General features: G+C 35.1%; 1 protein-coding gene across 4 annotated transcripts in view; it reads right to left on the bottom strand.

Moving 5' to 3' along the window:
- Positions 1-18,111, bottom strand: part of LOC129243142 (protein Lilipod) — a 38,771-nt gene extending 20,660 nt beyond the window's left edge. For 2 of the 4 annotated variants that reach the window (XM_054880333.1, XM_054880303.1), the window contains exon 1: positions 17,225-18,111. In XM_054880333.1, coding sequence (XP_054736308.1) covers positions 17,225-17,296 — 72 coding nt within the window. In that variant the 5' untranslated portion in view covers positions 17,297-18,111. The remainder of the gene's footprint in view (positions 1-17,224) is intronic. The other 2 variants (XM_054880312.1, XM_054880323.1) reach the window with 2 other exon arrangements.

Below are 18,111 nucleotides of genomic sequence, written 5' to 3'. Positions count from 1 at the left end.
TAAATACTTTATACAAAAATTAGAAAAAATCCACAAACTTTTCATCCTAAATCCATGGTTTTTAACTAGAATTTCTAGAAGCGTTGGTTGGTATACAGTTCCATAGCTTTCTCATTTTAGTCTAATGAGGTGAAAGTCTGAAGTTGCTAAAAAGTCCGGTTAATTTTGTATACATATATACTTATTTAAATGTTTAAATTAAGTGTTTAATTTATACGAACCGCGCATGTGGGAACAGGCCCATATTTTTTCTTATGTTGGTAGGACTGTAAGACACGGCTTCAAAACAACCTCCAGAATACTATCCCGATAATATTTTGCATTTATCTTGACGCCAAGCTCGATGAAAACGATTCGAGAGCGCCCATCGGCGCTTACAGCGGCCCAAGCCATTACCGGCATTGGCGGGTGCTGCTACCTGGTGGTCAATCGATGACTCAAATTCTCGTATGAACGGTCGGTCAAATGAACCCTATCGTTTTAGGAGTTTACGAATTGCTCAATTTGAAAAATATTCTCCTCAGAACTCAGAATGTTCGGAAATTGACCGCTTTCCGCCAAGCAAAGCAAAGCAACTCCTTCGCTCTCTCAAGTCTGACTTGTTGCTGCTTTGGTGTGAGATTATGCACCTTTTGGATATTGTAAGGCTTGACTTTGAGATCATTTTTCAGTATGCGGCGGATGCTACGGTCAGATATTTTCAGTTCTTTCGCTCTTTGATTGGCACTTCGTCGGAGATTTCGCTCAAGTCGCTTCTTCACTTTTTAAACCATTTCACGTGGCGTTGCAGTCTTTTGATGACCACCTCTATGACGTTTCGCGATGCTACCAGTATCATTGTAACGAGTAATGGTGCGATAAACAAAAACTTTGTTTACTTTAAGGTGCTCGAGCTCACGAACAATCGATGGTTGTGATTTTCCAGCCAAATATAATGCACGTTCCCACGACAGTCGGTTCTTCGTAACCGGAACGACCCGGATTTATATCCGGCCAAGGACTTTCACTTCAGCAGCGTTCCCAGTATATGTATGGGTAATGTTTATGCTGCTACAACAATAACAACAACAATCACACTATTACGTTTAAAATCCATTACTGATTTTCTTTTTTCGCGTTTTCTCTCGGCAAAATGCTTCCGTGCGCTTGTAAACAATACTGGGAACTGGCATTTAGCCAACTAACAGACAGCTGATGCCTGTGCATCTGAAGTTGGTTACACTTCGAGTGCCGGACCCTGTAGGATTTGTACAAGTCTGAAAAATAGCCATTCGTTTCTGCAATCACCTACTCATTTGAATAAAATATTTTTCCCGAGAGTCATTTCATCAAATTGGGAAACAAATAGTGTATGTTTTCTAAGAGAGGTTACCAAGTAAACATAATTTTAATACGTGCCAGTAGTGCCATCCGTCTGGCTTTGCATGAACTTTTCAAACGACCCTCGTACTTTTACACAGGGAGACATAGCAAATTGAAAACTTTAAAGCCGCGTTTACCGACATATTGGTGTTTTGGATTATGACACTCTTCAGCAAATTAATGATATATGACCAGAACAACAACACTTGTTAAAAGCTTTACCAATAAAAATTGAACGAAATGTCTGATAAGTTTGGTAATCTAGATTCTGGCACACCGTTTTAACTAGAACCAATAAAAAAGTGATACGTGGACTTTAGAACACACTTTATAAGATACAGAGATATGGCTGTGATGTGTTTAAAAAATATGTGAGCCAATTTTCAATGAAATTCATATCATAATCACTACAATCACATACACGGGATACGCATTTAAGGCCAGTTGGACTAGATTGAATTTAAATTACAATAATGGAATAAATGAAATAATTACATAGACGAAATCCATATGAACATTAATTTTTGGCTACATTTGAAATTGCAAAAATTTGGCAGCGCCTTGTTTGGAACCTTTTTCGCAGTATTTATTATATACTTAAACTATAATATTTTTTTTGTTGTATTTTTATAGGACTCCAATTTATCCATTTAAACTAAATAAAATTAAGGTAAGCAAAGTCTAAAAAGTATAATAGCAATACGAATTCCATAACTTAATTAAATAAATGTAGTTTTTGTGTTCGTACATTTTATTTTATCTGCATTTATGAGGAGAAAATAAGATATTAGAGAGTAGATATTGGAAATGATAAAGGAATAGCCCTTTGCTCTGAGTTCACTAACTGTGCACAACTCTCTCCAGTACAGTGGATTGCCTACCAAATTTGCAAATTATTTCTTGATTTGAAGTTTTAAGTGTAAATTTTGTCTGGAATTTCCAGCCCCATGATAATATTTCAAAAACACCAAAATCCATTGCTTGCTGATTATGAAAAGTATTGGCTTTTTGACCAAAATCGTATATGTATACAGTCCAATCGTGATAGTCCGACACATACGGGACCGACTCGTTGTCGGATTATCAAATATTCCGGACTACCGAAGGTTCCATTTAATCAATGTTAATTTGAAAATTATGATCAAAATGCATAATGCAAAAATAATCTTTTTATTAATATCTCTTTTAGTAGAGGAACAAAAACGTAACTGCTAAACTTAAAGAAAATAATTACACGCAAAATTTTTAGTTTTTTAATACATATGCAGTTAATATAAAATATAATAATAATAATTAATATCTTTGCGCTTCACTATGTCATATATAGTAGCTCGTCCGACTCCGTAGATCCCACTTAGCTGAATTATGGCCAATTTATCATTCAGCGTAAGTGTTGTATGTTTACGTTTGTTTGACGTCGATGCCATCACTAAGTAAAACCAAATCAGAAAATAACGACACGAAAAGACAGAAAAAATTCACATCAACACCGTCAGAAATCGCGGGAGAACTGTCGTCGTTCAAATTTAATGACAAATGCGTTGTGACCGGGAAACAAAACACAATCCCCCTCTGCTGCTCTGCTACGACTGATCAAAATAAAGTAATGCCAATTGCATCCATAGACGTTATGAGGTTGTCGGATTACCGAACGTGTCGGATTAAGAAATGTCGGACTATCACGATTGTACTGTACTTATATTGAAGTTGATAAGGCCACAATTTTGGCTTTGCGATATAGACAAAATTTGTGAAAAAAAAGTTTAACTAAAACTGCTGTCATTAAAATTGTTCAAAAATACCCAAAGCTGGTTCCGAATGCCGAAAATTACCCTACTACATCCGGGTACGAAACGCCAGGCATCAAAATGATGGAAAAAAATGTTCTTTTTCTAAAAGCGGTCATCATTTGACAGCCAATGGCAAACTTCCGTGTATATTTTTGCCATGAAAAAGCTTCTCATAAAAAACCATTTGCCGTTCGGAGACGGCATAAAACTTTAGGCCCCTCCATTTGTGGAAAAACATCATGACCCACAACACAAATATGAGACGGAGCTCGGCCAAATTCCCAAACAAGGGGTAGGCGGCAATTTTATTTATTTATGGTTAGATTATATTAGATTTGTGGGGGGTTGGACAAGTCCAAGCACTCAGTCAGCAAACCATTGTACTACACCCGGATGGATTTCAGTAGAAAGAATAGTGATAGAAAAGATAAAATGTTTGACGTCACTCTTCCACAAATCTCTTGGATTCATTGATGAATCATCTTTCGTCAACAAATGCCTCCGCATCATCTGTAGTATATTCTGGCCGAATACCATCAGCAACAGCGCGCTGTGGAAATAAACGAATGACATACCCATCCTATTGCAAATCAGACGCAGAAAGCGACTATGGATAGGTTACACGTTTAGAAAACCACCAGATAGCATCAAGAGAATGGCTTTGGACTGGAACCCGCAAGGCAGCAGAAGTCGTGGTCGGCCAAAGATTGCTGGAAGAAGGGCGAAGTTGCGGAGAGCACAATAATATAAAATATATATATACATATATATATGTATATGGAGTGTGTCATTAAAAATTGGTGCATCTAATAATAATACCACATCTCAACAACCACTTCTTAGATTTTCAAAAAAAGTACTATTTACGATAGAAAATTTAATGCAAACCATGACAATTTTAGTTTGATTACAAAAACTAGTTTTGAAGTGTAAAAGTTTTGACTTTTACTGGAATACCCCCCGTTAGAGCCTTAACGGTAACATCTTGAATCTTCTAACTCGCAGCATACCATTGACGTCGAAAATCTTTGACATCTGTTTTGTCCTCTTTTTTACCAATATCTCTTCTTCTTCATCTTGGCCGAAGTTCTGGAGAATTGGGAGAAAACGATATAATTTTTCTTGTACCATTTAGGAGCCGGATTACTGTAGTAGCATGAGGCGAGAACAGGCAAAACGAAGTTAGACGCGCCATGGATATGTAAAAATGTCCAAAGTCTCCTTTGTAAGCACTTTTTGATGTAGGTTTCTGTGTTAGTAGTGTTTGTAGTTACGAAAATTTTACTCTTCAAGTTACAGCTGCAGATGCCCTGCTAAACGAACATTTTTTTGGAAAACTTCGTCCTTTTTTGTGTCCTAAATTTTTCGGGAACGTTTCCTCTAGCATCGGCAATATAAACCTCAGAATGTGTGTAGTCAGAAAGTACTTACGTTTGTCCAATACACAGCATTCATATTTCTGCACCAAATCCGTTTCCAGTTTTTTGATACATATTTTAGCCACATCATTCTTCGTTGCATTGCGATCCGGTACTTTTTGCTCTTTGTCTGTGAGGTACGGTACGATAGAAAGGATTAGTTTACTGGGGCGGCAGCCCTTTGTCGGGAAAAACCGTAACGTAGAACCGGCTGTCATGAGAATGCACTTTGTCTGTCTTCAGACCAGCTTCTTTCTACTTTAGCTTTACGCTCAAATGACTTCGAGCATACATATATATGTACATATGTACATCCAAACTACATTTCTTCCGGAGGTAATTAGATTTCTCTCCGCTTGCTCAGCACTTTTTCCGCCTTGTCACCAAACCATTTTTTGCGTCCCGTTCTTCTTCTTTTTTGTTAAGATTTTTACAGTTTCTTCACGTGTTCTTTGTTCGCCGCTCATATCTACTGAGAAAATTACCCGGTACTGATAACGGACACACAACATAATTTTACATGTGTTTCAAAGCTAACATGATAAAAAAATGTTGCTTGCTTTCCTAATAAAGAAGTTACATTCGAAATGCATTCACTAATTTCTAATGACGCACTCCTCATTCCTTATCTATCACTGTTCGCCATCTTTAGCAAAGAAAGAGGCTACTCTTGTTTCGCGTTTAGTTTTAAAAACATTTTTATAAGCATCTCAAGGCAAACTAAAATATTGCATATCGCATAATTTTAGTTTTAAATGAAGGACAAAAAATGCATCCTCCACTGAAATGCATTTTTATGATGGTAATATTTGTATGAAAATAGTTCAATCGCATATTTTGTAAAATAATTTTTTTCTAAACATTAAAGCAGTTTCTAAAATATTTTGCTAAGTTTCTGAGTTCCAATATTAACTTTAGCATATTAGGATAGTAACGGGAAGATGTAGAGATAAAGAAATCAGGTAACTTCGATCAACGCTGCATTTGTTGTTATTTGCTTAGGAAAAGTAGGTAATAAAGGAAAGGATTCACCAGTCAATATTTTATGAAAAATAGTTCCGACTAAATTTCAGCCCAAAAACTAATATCAAAAATCATACAATCGCCCTTATGAATATGTATGAGCCGCAATAAAAAAAAAATTTATTGATAAAAAATGTATAGAAGTAACACATGGGCTGAAAGGTCCCGCGCCTAACAAAAAAACACACTTTTTTTTGTTCAAAATTAGCTTTATTCATCCACGTAATTTCTATCAAGAACAACACAATCATTCCAGTCTCGCTCTAACATTTCAAACCACTTTTGTAGAACGACTTATCTTTGCCTCAAAATAGCCTTCAGTTTCAGCGATAACCTCTTCATTCGAGCGAAACCATTTTTTTAGGTCTGCGAACAGCCATTAGTCGCTGGGAGCCTAATCTGGCGAATACGGTAGGTGTGGGCGCAATCCGAAGTTCAGTTTATGTAGTTTTGCCATTTTTTTTTTATTGATTTGGGGCATGATGCGTTGTCTTGATGAAACAAAGCAGTGAGCAATCGCGACACCCACTTTGAACAGAGGTTTCTCATAGTCAAATGCTCTTTCAATATAAAGCCAACACGTTCTTTTGATATCATTACGATGTCAGCTAACTCATGCAACTTCACCTTTCGATCATTCAAAATGATTTTGTGGATGTTTTTGATGTTTTCTGGTGTTACCGCCCCATTTGTAAGTTCACTGCGTTGTACAACACCGGTGTCTCTACGACCACTTTTAAACCCCGTAAATCATCGTTTTATTGTTGTTTCACACAGAGCGGAGCCCTCATAACACTTTTCAAGCCATTGCTTCGCTTGAACGATATTTTCCCCCATCAAGACGTAGTGTAAAACTAAAACACGAAATTCTTTTTGATCCATTATTTTGAAAATAACAAAAGTAGCGTCACTCTTCCCACAATAACTCACGAACTAATGAATATAATATCATAAAAGTTTAACAACTGTCTTTTTAAGGTTAGTACTAACTGAAAACGAGGTGAATGCAATAAAACTAATGCCATCTATATGTTAGGCCCGGGACTTTTCAACCCATGTTCTATCTGCTATACTTTCTTTCACCAAAATCTGTATTTAAGCGCTCTAATACTGACGAAAGGGGGACCACAGAGATTTTTCTATTACATATACTATAGTATCTGACTGTATTCACACTAACAGCCACTATGCGCGAAGAATTGTTAATGGGACAGAAGAAAATAAGATGAATATGAATGAAGATGAAGATGAGCAGAAAACGAATACTTTTCAATTATTTACGTGCACAGTTAAATTTATCAGCTAATTTCAATAATAAATTTTTCGAAAATAAGAAACAAAGTGACAAATGTATGTGTATGTATGTATGTGCATGGGCCTTATCAGCCGTTTTATGGAAATCTATTTTTGGACCATAGCCGCTAGTGAGGTAATACTACTTTTGTTCGATATTTTCAAATAACATGGCTATACATTTATTGTTTAATTGAAAAATTATGTGCAGTATAAAGAAAGTATGTGACAGTGGCTCAAACGCTTAATCGTACATACTCAGCGTTTAACTTTCACCCGGTGGTCTGGAAATTTCAAAAATTTTATTTTTTCGATATTTCGAAAGTATAGACTCTTAAGAATATACTGTGAAATTTTCATGCGGAAATTCCCAATTTTATACCTTCTACAGCCCAGACCTCTTTGGCACCACAAGATCTACTCCGTCACTCGACTCGAAGGTCGAGTAGATTTAAAGAAAATTAAAAAAAATAAAAAAACGTTGTAGAAAGCGCTTCTATGTTGTCAAGAAACAAACAAAATTTTCTACCCAGCCGTCTGAAATTTTAATATGTTGCCCACTATAATCATATTATATTATTATTTCAATTATTTGGTGTTTTTTTTATTAAAAAACTGAAAAATAAACCCGATTTTTAGAGTGCGAAATTCAAAACCGCGCCATGTTGCCAAATTGTTTTTTTTTATTCTAGTGCGGGACATAGCTACAGTCATGCTGATTAATAATTTTTCTTTGTTTTTGTATTTCAGATAAATAGAAGAGCCAAAATGGACAACACCGTCCAGGTCCAATTTTTCGTGAGGGTCAACTTTAGCGCCATTTTTTAAATTATTAAAATTAAGAAAAAAAATATATATTTTTTTTTTCATTTTTGTATGTAAAAGAAGTTAAATGAAAAGCCATAACAATTTAAATATCGTTTTTCATTTTTTTTTATTCTGAAAAAAATTCCTGAAAATACCCTAATTTTAGAGCTCTAGACCACCGGGATTCCTTAATTTTGTTTCGAAAAAATCATCTTTTTGATTTATTTAAAATCTACTCAGTTTTTCTATAAATTATAAAAAATTTATTTACATTCAATATTTTTTATACTGGAAAATAAATATAAATGAATGCGGAGTATTCATGTCAAACGGGGCAGGGTCCTGTTATATAATATTTCAAGCGCAATCAACATGCGCATCGAATTCTATATAGAAAGCGGCGCATTTTTGTGTTGCTACAAGTTTGGAACTGATAAACATAAATCGTTGCACAATGGCTCCGCCAGGAAAATAGCAAACTAAGGGCCTCCGCACACGGGTCGTATCGTCATCGTAGCATATGCCACAAAATGCGCTTCGTTGTCGCACCCATGTGTTCAAATGGCGAACCGCATACGGGTCGTCAGCTACTTACTTGACCAGCAATCATGCAGCATGCCGCTTATCTTACAGCAGAGTGATCAAATATCCTGTACGCTTGTAGTGTGATTTTTGATTTCAGTTTTTGCTATTTTGTTTTTGAATAGTCGGTAAAATGTCAGAAAATTATATTCATTGTAATCATTTATGTAAGCACAAGGCTGAAATTTGTAATCATCCTCTTGTAACTTCCTTGTGGCAATGAATAATCTGGTGTTTGAGTTATTTCTAATGTACGGATGCACCCAGTGACTCCTTTTTCCTTTATTTCTCCTCCGATGTAGAAGATAATACAATAAAATAAATTCCTCTACATCGCTCAACATATTGACAACTCGTACTTGTACGATAGCTAGTTGCATTGTGTGCGGACGAGCAAGCGTATCGTCACATCGTCACTACATTAAAAAATAATGTAGTGCCGCTGACGATACGACCCGTGTGCCGAGGCCCTAAAAAGGCATCCGCTGATTGTTAAATTGCATGAAGAGGAAAAATGTTTAGAGTTATCGGTAAATTAATGAACACAACTCGTTCTACCGTGCAATACATAATTAGAAGATACAAAACCGACTCTTCGATTGCACATAAAAGCCGCCTAGGCCAAGTGAAGAAAGGGAAATCATCGCGAAGAACGCATGATTTTGAAGTAAGTTAAAAAAACAATTTGGTGTCAATCGCAAAACATAATAAAATGTTAAAGATGAAATACTAATTAAGTGGTTTGTGTTGAAATAGTTCCAAATTTGTTGAGAAAACATAACTTCGCGGGGCGAAGAGCGAGAAAGGAACGCCTTATTAGTCCGAAAAACAAGGGCGAGCGCATGAAATTTGCCACTGAATATATTGGGTTGGCAACTAAGTAATTGCGGATTTCACTTATAGATGGCTTCAGTTGAATTTTTAGGTTTGCAGACGTAGTACAAATGTAAAAACACATTTTGTTATTTGATAGTTGGCAATTCAGCTGTCAATCAGTAAACAAAGTTTTTTGATCGGTTGCGTAGTTTTCGGTTGGCGTTCGTTGAAAAATGGAAAATCAAAAGGAACATTTTCGTCATTTTTTGCTTTTTTATTTCCGCAAAGGGAAATCCGCCTCGCAAGCTCCAAAAAAGCTATGTGCTGTTTATGGTGATGAAGCCTTAAAAGAACGGCAGTGTCAAAATTAGTTTGCCAAATTTCGTTCTGGTGCTTTTTCACTCAAAGATGAAAAAAGCTCTGGTCGTCCAGCTGAAGTTGATGACGCCCTAATCAAAGCAATAATCGACTTGGACCGCCACAGTACAATACTTGAGATTGCAGAGAAGCTTCATGTACCACATACATTTTTTTTTTTTTTTTTAATTTTTTTTTATTGCAACTAGTTCATAAATATTGAAAAATGACTAACAAGCAACTTAATTATGATAACATTACACAATTTTCACTCTACATGACATAAAGCATTTCTATGGGGGTATGAGATCGCTAGGTTTAGTGCGTCTGAGCCTTCATATTAATCCGTTGGATTCAATTAAATTAAATGCTTCTTCATTGATGTGGTTTAATAGTCTTTCTTTGTGGGCAACTGCAATCTTTGCGATTTCAGTGTTAACGGAGTTTATTTTAAGGTCGCGCTCAATGTCGGAACTTCTGCAGTACCATAGTGCTTTGATAATGCACCTAAGGACCTTATTTTGGAAGTGTTGGATTTCGTTTTTCGTACTTTGACTGGCGCACCCCCATAGCTGCGCACCATAACTCCATACTGGCCTTAGTATCTGCTTGTAAATTAACAGCTTGTTTTCTATCGTGAGAGCTGATCTGCTACCCATGAGCCATTGCATGTTTTTGAGTTTGATGTCCAATTCTTGCCTCTTTTTCTTGACATGCTCTTTCCATCGAAGTTTGCAGTCAAGTGTCATACCTATGTAGGTACTTCGCATAGTTTGAGTATGGGACCTGTTGATCATCTATGTATAGTGGTATGTGTTGTATTTTAGTGTTTGTGAAAACTACGTGTATAGATTTTGTTTGGTTAAGTGTAATTTTCCATGTATTAGTCCACTGGCAGATCTTATTTAACGCGGTTTGTAATGTGGCTGTCGATTCGTTTTCAGTTTTACCAACTGCAATCAAGGCGGTGTCATCTGCAAACGTTGCTGTGACGTAATTAGGATCAGACGGTAGGTCATGTGTAAAGATAAGGTACAGCAGAGGCCCAAGAACGCTGCCTTGAGGTACTCCTGCATTTATTTGTCGAAAACTTGAATAAGCATCATCTTGCTTGGTTCGAAAATAGCGATCTGATAAGCACGACTCCAAGATTTCGTAGTATTGCTTAGGAAGTATTAATTTTAGTTTAAAAAGCAAACCTGTGTGACAAACTTTATCGAATGCCTTTGCCACATCGAGGAATACGCCAGAACATACTTTTTTATTTTCGAGTCCTTTTTCTATTTCGTGCGTGATCCTGTGTACCTGGTCGATTGTAGAATGTTTACTTCGAAAACCAAACTGATGTGTTGGAATTATTTTTTTTCGTTCTATTATTTTATTGAGTATTTTAATCAACAGCTTTTCAAACAGCTTTGAGATCACTGGTAGGAGTGATATAGGTCTATACGATGAAACCTCGTGTCCAGGTTTGCCTGGTTTTTGGAGCATAATAACCTCCGCAGTTTTCCAGAGAATAGGAACGTAATGAAACTTAAAAGATGCATTCATTATGCTAGTGAGAATTTTGATGCTTTTAGGGGGAAGCTGCTTGAGTATTTCTGCAGTGATTATATCGAAACCAGGGGATTTTTTATTTTTTAGCATTTTAATTTCTCTTTTTAGTTCGGCGCTCGTGACTCGTGGAATTTCTTCAAACTCTTGGAGCACGGATGTAGACAGGCTTTCGGATGTTGCCTCATGAGGTATAAAAATATCAGCTAGATAATCTGCATATAGTTCTGCTTTCTGGGAATTGTTATTAGCCCATTTTCCTTCTTTTATCTTGAGTGGAGGACAGTGCATTTGTGGCCTTTTTAAGTACTTTGTGTATTTCCATAAAGAGTAATCCACACGACGATGAGCCACATACCTACATGCACTGAAAATCACTTAAAAAAACTTGGCTATGTTCAAAAACTCGATAAATTGGTTCCTCACGAACTGAAAGAAACGCATTTAAAGCAACGAAACGCAGCTGCGATCTGCTAAAGAAACGTAATGAAAATGATCCATTTCTAAAACGACTAATAACTGGCGATGAAAAATGGATTGCTTACAACAATATCAAGCGAAAGAGATCGTGGAGCAAGCCAGGTGAACCAACTCAAACAATAAACAAAGCTAATATTCATTAAAAGAAGTTTTTGTTGTGTGCTCTATATTAAGTGATCATCGTACGGTTTGTTTCTGGAATCACGAGGTTATCACAACGATTTAAGAACGTTACTCTCAAAATACAAATATTAAAAAAAAATTACTTCAAACATGAAATTTTTTAACATTTATGTTGCAATTACCAACCAACTGTTCAGTTGATTGAATTAATATATTTTTTGCTCAAAAAAATTCAGTATTAAATTTTATACGCCACATGTTCTTGCGCCTAAGTAAATAAGCGGATTGGGTATTTCGTTCAAAAGCTATTTTTAGATATTTAAAATAATATTAAAAAACAAACAAATACATACATACGTAAATACATACATATCTGTCTACTGATTTTAGATGAACAAATTCTGAGCTTCCACAAAAAATTTTATATTTTCATTGAAATTTTATTAAAATGGGTTCTTAAGCTAATGGATATTTACAGGATTTTAATGGATTTAGAACTTCAGAAAAACGATTTTTATTATCTAAGTAAAATATGTGTAGAATATGCTCCAATAGTTTTATGTCCATTAGAAGAAAACCTTAGGAGATAGAGCAGTGGGAAGTTCCGTTCATTAGGGCAGGTCAGCCTGGAGCGTCATAGGTAATTAGTTTCAAATATTTTTGAATACGGTTGCCCAATTTCAAATATTTGACTTTTTCAACTTTACTTGCCCCTAACAATTAAATGAATATAAGAGAGCTTGCACTTCAGACATAAATTACTTTGTTACCTAGCCGAATATTGCTGAATGTACTCAAATAATTTATCACTCTTTCAATTAATTCCAATTAATCCCTACTACAACTCCCATTTTTTATATATTTTTCTTTTTTTTTAATGCCTTCTACAACTTCAACTTCTTTACTACTAACTATTGCTTTATTTTAATTTTATTGCTAATTCTTTTATCTAGTACTGAATTATGTAAACTACTCTTAAGGCCAATCATAGTAAAAATAACCTATGGTTGTATGTTTGACTTAAATAAATAAAAAAAAATTAAATAAATAAACATTTGTACATATGTAGATACGCAAATGCTTTGCTTTTGATATAAACTAGTGCAAAAGGGACCACACGGCTCTTATTTTACAATAAAAATATTTAGGTATACAAGGGGAAGTCCAAAATAAACAAGACTGGCGTCATAGAAATGTTTTTGATGGCGCCATATTTTTAATTAATTAGTGCGTAGGAAGTTACATCCCCAGCTGTCTTCCAGTGAAAGCTTAGTGGCATTTGTTTAAGTGGAAGCAAAGTTATTGGGTCTAAAGTGTCAGTATGTTTGTGTCATCGGTACAAAAATGAGTTTCGAACAAAAAGCTAATATCAAATTTTGTTTTAAATCGGTGAAACGTTTACCGAAACATTTGAATTGATGAAAAAAGTTAATGGCGATGATTGTCTATCTCGTGCCAGAGTTCATGAGTGATTTGCACGTTTCGGAAATGGTTTTGAGGGCATAAATGACGATGAACAAACGGGCCGCCCAAAATCAGGAATCACCGACAACTCCATCGAAATTGTTCGTAAATTTATCAAAAATGAACCGAAATCATCATTGAAATTCATGGAATCGGAGTTGAATATCACACAAGTTAACTGAGGACCAAAAATTGCTCAGAATTCAACATTCGAGAGACCTCAATAAAGAAGCGAGAAAAGACGAGAACTTCGTTTACAAGATTGTAACTGGTGATGAAACGTGGTGTTTCCAACATGAACCTGAAACTAAGCTTCAAAGTGCCGAATGGAAAGCCCCTGATGAGCCATCACCCAATCGCGTTTGGAGAAGTCAAAAATCAAGTCGTTGCTCTTTGTTTTTACGATTCCAATGGATGTCCCCAATTAGTTCGTGCCAACGGACCAAACCATCAATGCAATTTCTATCTTGGCGTTTTGAAGCGTTGTTGCATCGCATTCATCGAATTCGCCCTGAATACCGCGAAAGAGGAAACTGGCGCTTATTGCATGATAATGCACCAACTCATCGATTTACTCTTGTGACTGACTTTTTGACTAGAAATCGCATTTTAAACATCAATCACTTACCGTATAAGGGTCTCTGTGACTTCTACCTATTCGGAAAATTGCATTCGGCTATGAAAGAAGAACGATTTGCGTCCGAAGAAGCCATCCAAAAGGCTTGTACCGACATACTGAGGGACATTCCGATCAATGACCTGAAACACTTTTTCGAAAACCTTTTAAATCGCGCAAAACATTGCATCGTGGCCAAAGGGGACTATTTTGAATAAATAAACTCGAAGTTATCAGAACAAAGTCCCTATTTTAGCTCAGTCATGTTTATTTTGGACTTCACTTTTATGGACTGTACTTTTATGAGTGAAGCCAATAATGTCAGAACTCAAAATAGATATTTGTTTTGTGCAGCCTAAAAGTGCACGCGTGCCCTCAGTATTGGAAATTGATGATTGTTAATTTCCAAGAAAAATTATTAAAAGCTAAAGTTCTCAGATTGCTGGTAAGTCGGAAAAAGCGGATCAGAACAAATTAAAGGTTGCCATCCGAAAAATGGAGTATTCAGTTTGTCGCACCACAGGCGAAATTCGTGACAGCACCCAAGATGAAACAGAAAATATGCTCCCCTTGCAGTCCTTATATCACGTTCCAAGATGTCGAGCATGTTAATACATAATAATATGCGATTATTACTTAAGGGGTTAGAGAGAGTGAGAATTTTCAAAAATTGGATTTCGATTGGATTGGTTAAGAAAATACAAAAACTTAAAGTATAATATCCTAAAAATATTGCGTGAAAATTTGAAGTGAATCCAAAAAATACTTTTCAAGTTAATCAACAATTAACAAAGGGCGCTCGGGCGCTCCGGAGAGTTCGGGATCAGGTAGCTGGATGCTGCACGTATGAAAGTGGCAAATAAGCGCGCTAACGACAACACTCGAGAAGGTAAAATGCTACGTAGGCAACAGCAAATCGATATTTTGGAAGCTGCTATGACGGCTGAAGAACTATTATATGGCCCAGGAATAGGTGACACAGTGTAAGTAATTAAATAATTCGTATAACTCTACATAAATCGATAGCATAACTTTAAATGCGTTTTTCTCAAAACTATGTTTTTTGAACTGGTGATCACTGTAATTTAAAAACCGCTTGGTAGATTTCAATAAAATTTATACTGCTTTTGAAAGACATAAAATTGATCAAAAGATTTTTTTCCAAAAATTTCGATTTTTTTTTAACAACTAATTGTCAGTTTTTTCTCGAAAATCTGAAAATTGTTTCCTGAGGCCGCCATATTGTTATTTTGGAAAAAAAAATAAAACTGATATCTCTTGTCCGATTAATTTTAGATGTATATCCAAGGACTTGTGGTGATCACCGCTAGGGTCTTCACACAAACAGCGATAACTTTTACAACTATTAACTTTTTTTTTTAATTTTTCTAAAGGCAAGTCGAAATATGATGTATTAATGCTATGTTTTTATTTTTGTAAAATAAAGCAATTAACTAGCAATAAAAAACTTAAAAAATCATCATTTTTTCGGGCCTCTGACTACCCTTAACCCCTCAAGCAGGATAAACACATGTAGACTTTGACACATACAGTATTGGCCAAAACTAAAGCACCCCCCTAATGGCATTTCAAGTAATGTCAAATAACTCAATAAAACAACATCGAGTATTTACTTACTTTTACACCTTGTTTCTTCTTATTATCTTGGTGATTAATAAACATAACAAAAATTTTTCAACATTTCTTACATATATTAAAAATTAAATTTAAAAATATTAATATTATTCAAAAATTGTCTGGAAAAAACTAAAGCACCCCCGATTAAAAGCGAAAATAATTGTTTTCATTCTTCAGTATTTTGTACTAAACCCATTATTTTTGATAGCTTCAGAACATCTTTTTGGCATAGAAGAGATTAGGTTACTAATAATTTCCGGAGAAATGTTGTACCAGGCTTCTAACCGCTTCAAACCCCAGACCAAAATGTTCCCCCCACTATACTTGGTAGTTCCGATACAATACATACTTCGGATTTAGTCGCTGTTGCTTTGGCCTTCTTACTCGCCTTATTCCATGTGAATGTTTCAAATTATTTTTCGATTCATCACAGAATAATACAGTTTTCCATTTTTGAACTGTCCAATTAATAAGCAATTTCGCAAACTCGAGTCTAGCTTTTTTGTTTTTGGCGGAAATAAATGGCTTTCTAGCACTCCGGCCTCCACTGCTCGTCTTCTGATCGTTCTAGAACTTACCGGCAAACTTAAATCAATTTTTATTTGTTCAGAAGAGACTGTGGGATCACTCTGAATTTTTCTTTTAATCGTGGAGTCGTCTTGTCGTGTAGTCTTTCATGGCCTTCCTCCACTATGGATTGCAGAAATAGAACCCGTTTGTTCAAATTTTTTTATAAGTCGCGATATTACACTTCTATTTATTGAATATTTCTCACTAATTTTGTGTCGCGTTAAACCACTTTGCCAATCACTTATTATTTTATTTTTAAATTCATTTGAATACGCATTTCTGGCCATATTTGCTGATTTCCAGTATGAAATGTTTTGTCCTACTAAATCCGAACGAGTTTTGCACAAATTATTCTAACGAACTTTGACTCAGCTTTAAGTACCGTTAGGAAGAGAAATTAACTTAAAAACAACAAAACAAAGCCGTAGTTAAGAAAAAAAAAATGTGTGGTGCTTTAGTTTTGACCATTCAGTTTTTAAATAATATGAACATTTCAATTTTTTTTTCAGTATAACCAAAACGCTGTATATTTGGTATTATATTTTATAAATACTTAAGTAACAAGGAAACACATGACATATGTATGTATATGCCATATTTCAAGATGTTTGATTGAGAGATTTAGCATTATTTGAAATGCCATTAGGGGGGTGCTTTAGTTTTGGCCAATACTGTATTTAGTCGAGTGCCAGATGAAGATACAATTTTTCCAAAACGTTTTTCAAACATAACATATGCATATGTATGCAGACCTAAAATTTTATGTGAGCACCCGCTGGCATCGCTTTAATATTTTCTATTTTCTCAATTTTTGGGGTAGCTTGTCGAATTATATAAGTGTTGCATAATGCTGTTGAGATGTGACTGTTATTAAGAAAAACTTTTTAACTTTCGATTTTTGTGTTTCATCTCCGAAAAAAAACAACTTTTTAACAAACTACCCCGCGCACGCATATCAGCAAAGCTCTTTTATATTCCTTAGGTACATTAGAAATCAAGTTAGGAATTTTGTTTTTGTTTATAAAATATAATAGGAAACAAGTATTTAATTTCTAAGCTTCTGATTGTGTTCTTTATCGCATATCAAAATTTTAGGTGACTGCGTACTGAAAGTTTAATTTGTGTGGCGGCGTTAAGTATGTACATACATATATACATACATAGATAGAAAGTTTATTTGGCATTTGTATAATTTTGAGGCTATTGTAAATATTGCTAATAAACAATTAATACAATACTTTTTACGTTATTTATCGCACCTTTTTTATTATACCATAGTAATATATATGTAACTAAAAGTATGTATATATGCAGTATATGGGAATACTTACAATGTTTTCGCGTAGATTGTTATGAAAAATCTGTAATTTGATATCAGTTACTTCCTCCTCTTCTTCGTCCATGTCGCCAAGAAACTTCTTAAATTTCCCGTTTGTAGCGGCCAGCTTGGTATCGTAGTCTTTATTTTTAAATCTGCACGTTGCGATGCACGTACGCACTTATCGAAGATACTACGCGAATTATTACTCTGTGTTAAATTTTACTATTGCACACGTACGGCATGCGATTTTCACAGCACGCTTAAACAAGTAATTCGGCGTGGCCAAGCAACTAACAAAAAACGCTGATATCTTCAATTTCTAATCAATTCTAATTTAATATTTGAACCAGGCAGGTCAGACAGACCTATAAGAATTGGACTGTGAACCGTCTCAAAGAATTTTTCGGCACTTAAACACTAATAACGCCTGGTACAATAAGAGAAACGATAATAGCAAAAAAAGCAAATCGCGTTGTACTTTTTGCTTTTCATTTATGTGCATGCATATATTGGCGTATACAACGCTATTAAATGCATATTAAAGTATGAAATTAATTTTATTTTTTATTTAATTCCTTTTCACTATAAATTTTCATTGAAATTTTTTCGATTTTCACTTATTGCAATAGTGGAGTCTTTTGTTGCAGATGCAACATGGACTTCGTTGATCTAAGTTTTAGTTCAGACATACTTTCCCCGCTTGCAACAACAATACGAATATTTATCAATTACACAGTGGAAATATTTATACCGTCCGATTTAACTAACGCCCCAGATTTTTAAAATTGATTTTAATTCACATGCAAAAATGTAGCAAATTTTCCAAACAAACAATTTTTTTCACAAATTTCCACGTACAAAAAATGCTTAAAAGTCGCAAACAAACTTCAAACGGAC

Source organism: Anastrepha obliqua, chromosome 1, assembly GCF_027943255.1.
Source record: "Anastrepha obliqua isolate idAnaObli1 chromosome 1, idAnaObli1_1.0, whole genome shotgun sequence".
Classification (NCBI taxonomy): Eukaryota; Metazoa; Arthropoda; class Insecta; order Diptera; family Tephritidae; genus Anastrepha; species Anastrepha obliqua.
The sequence above is the reverse complement of the archived record's forward strand: the minus strand, read 5'-3'. Positions and strand labels throughout refer to the sequence as shown.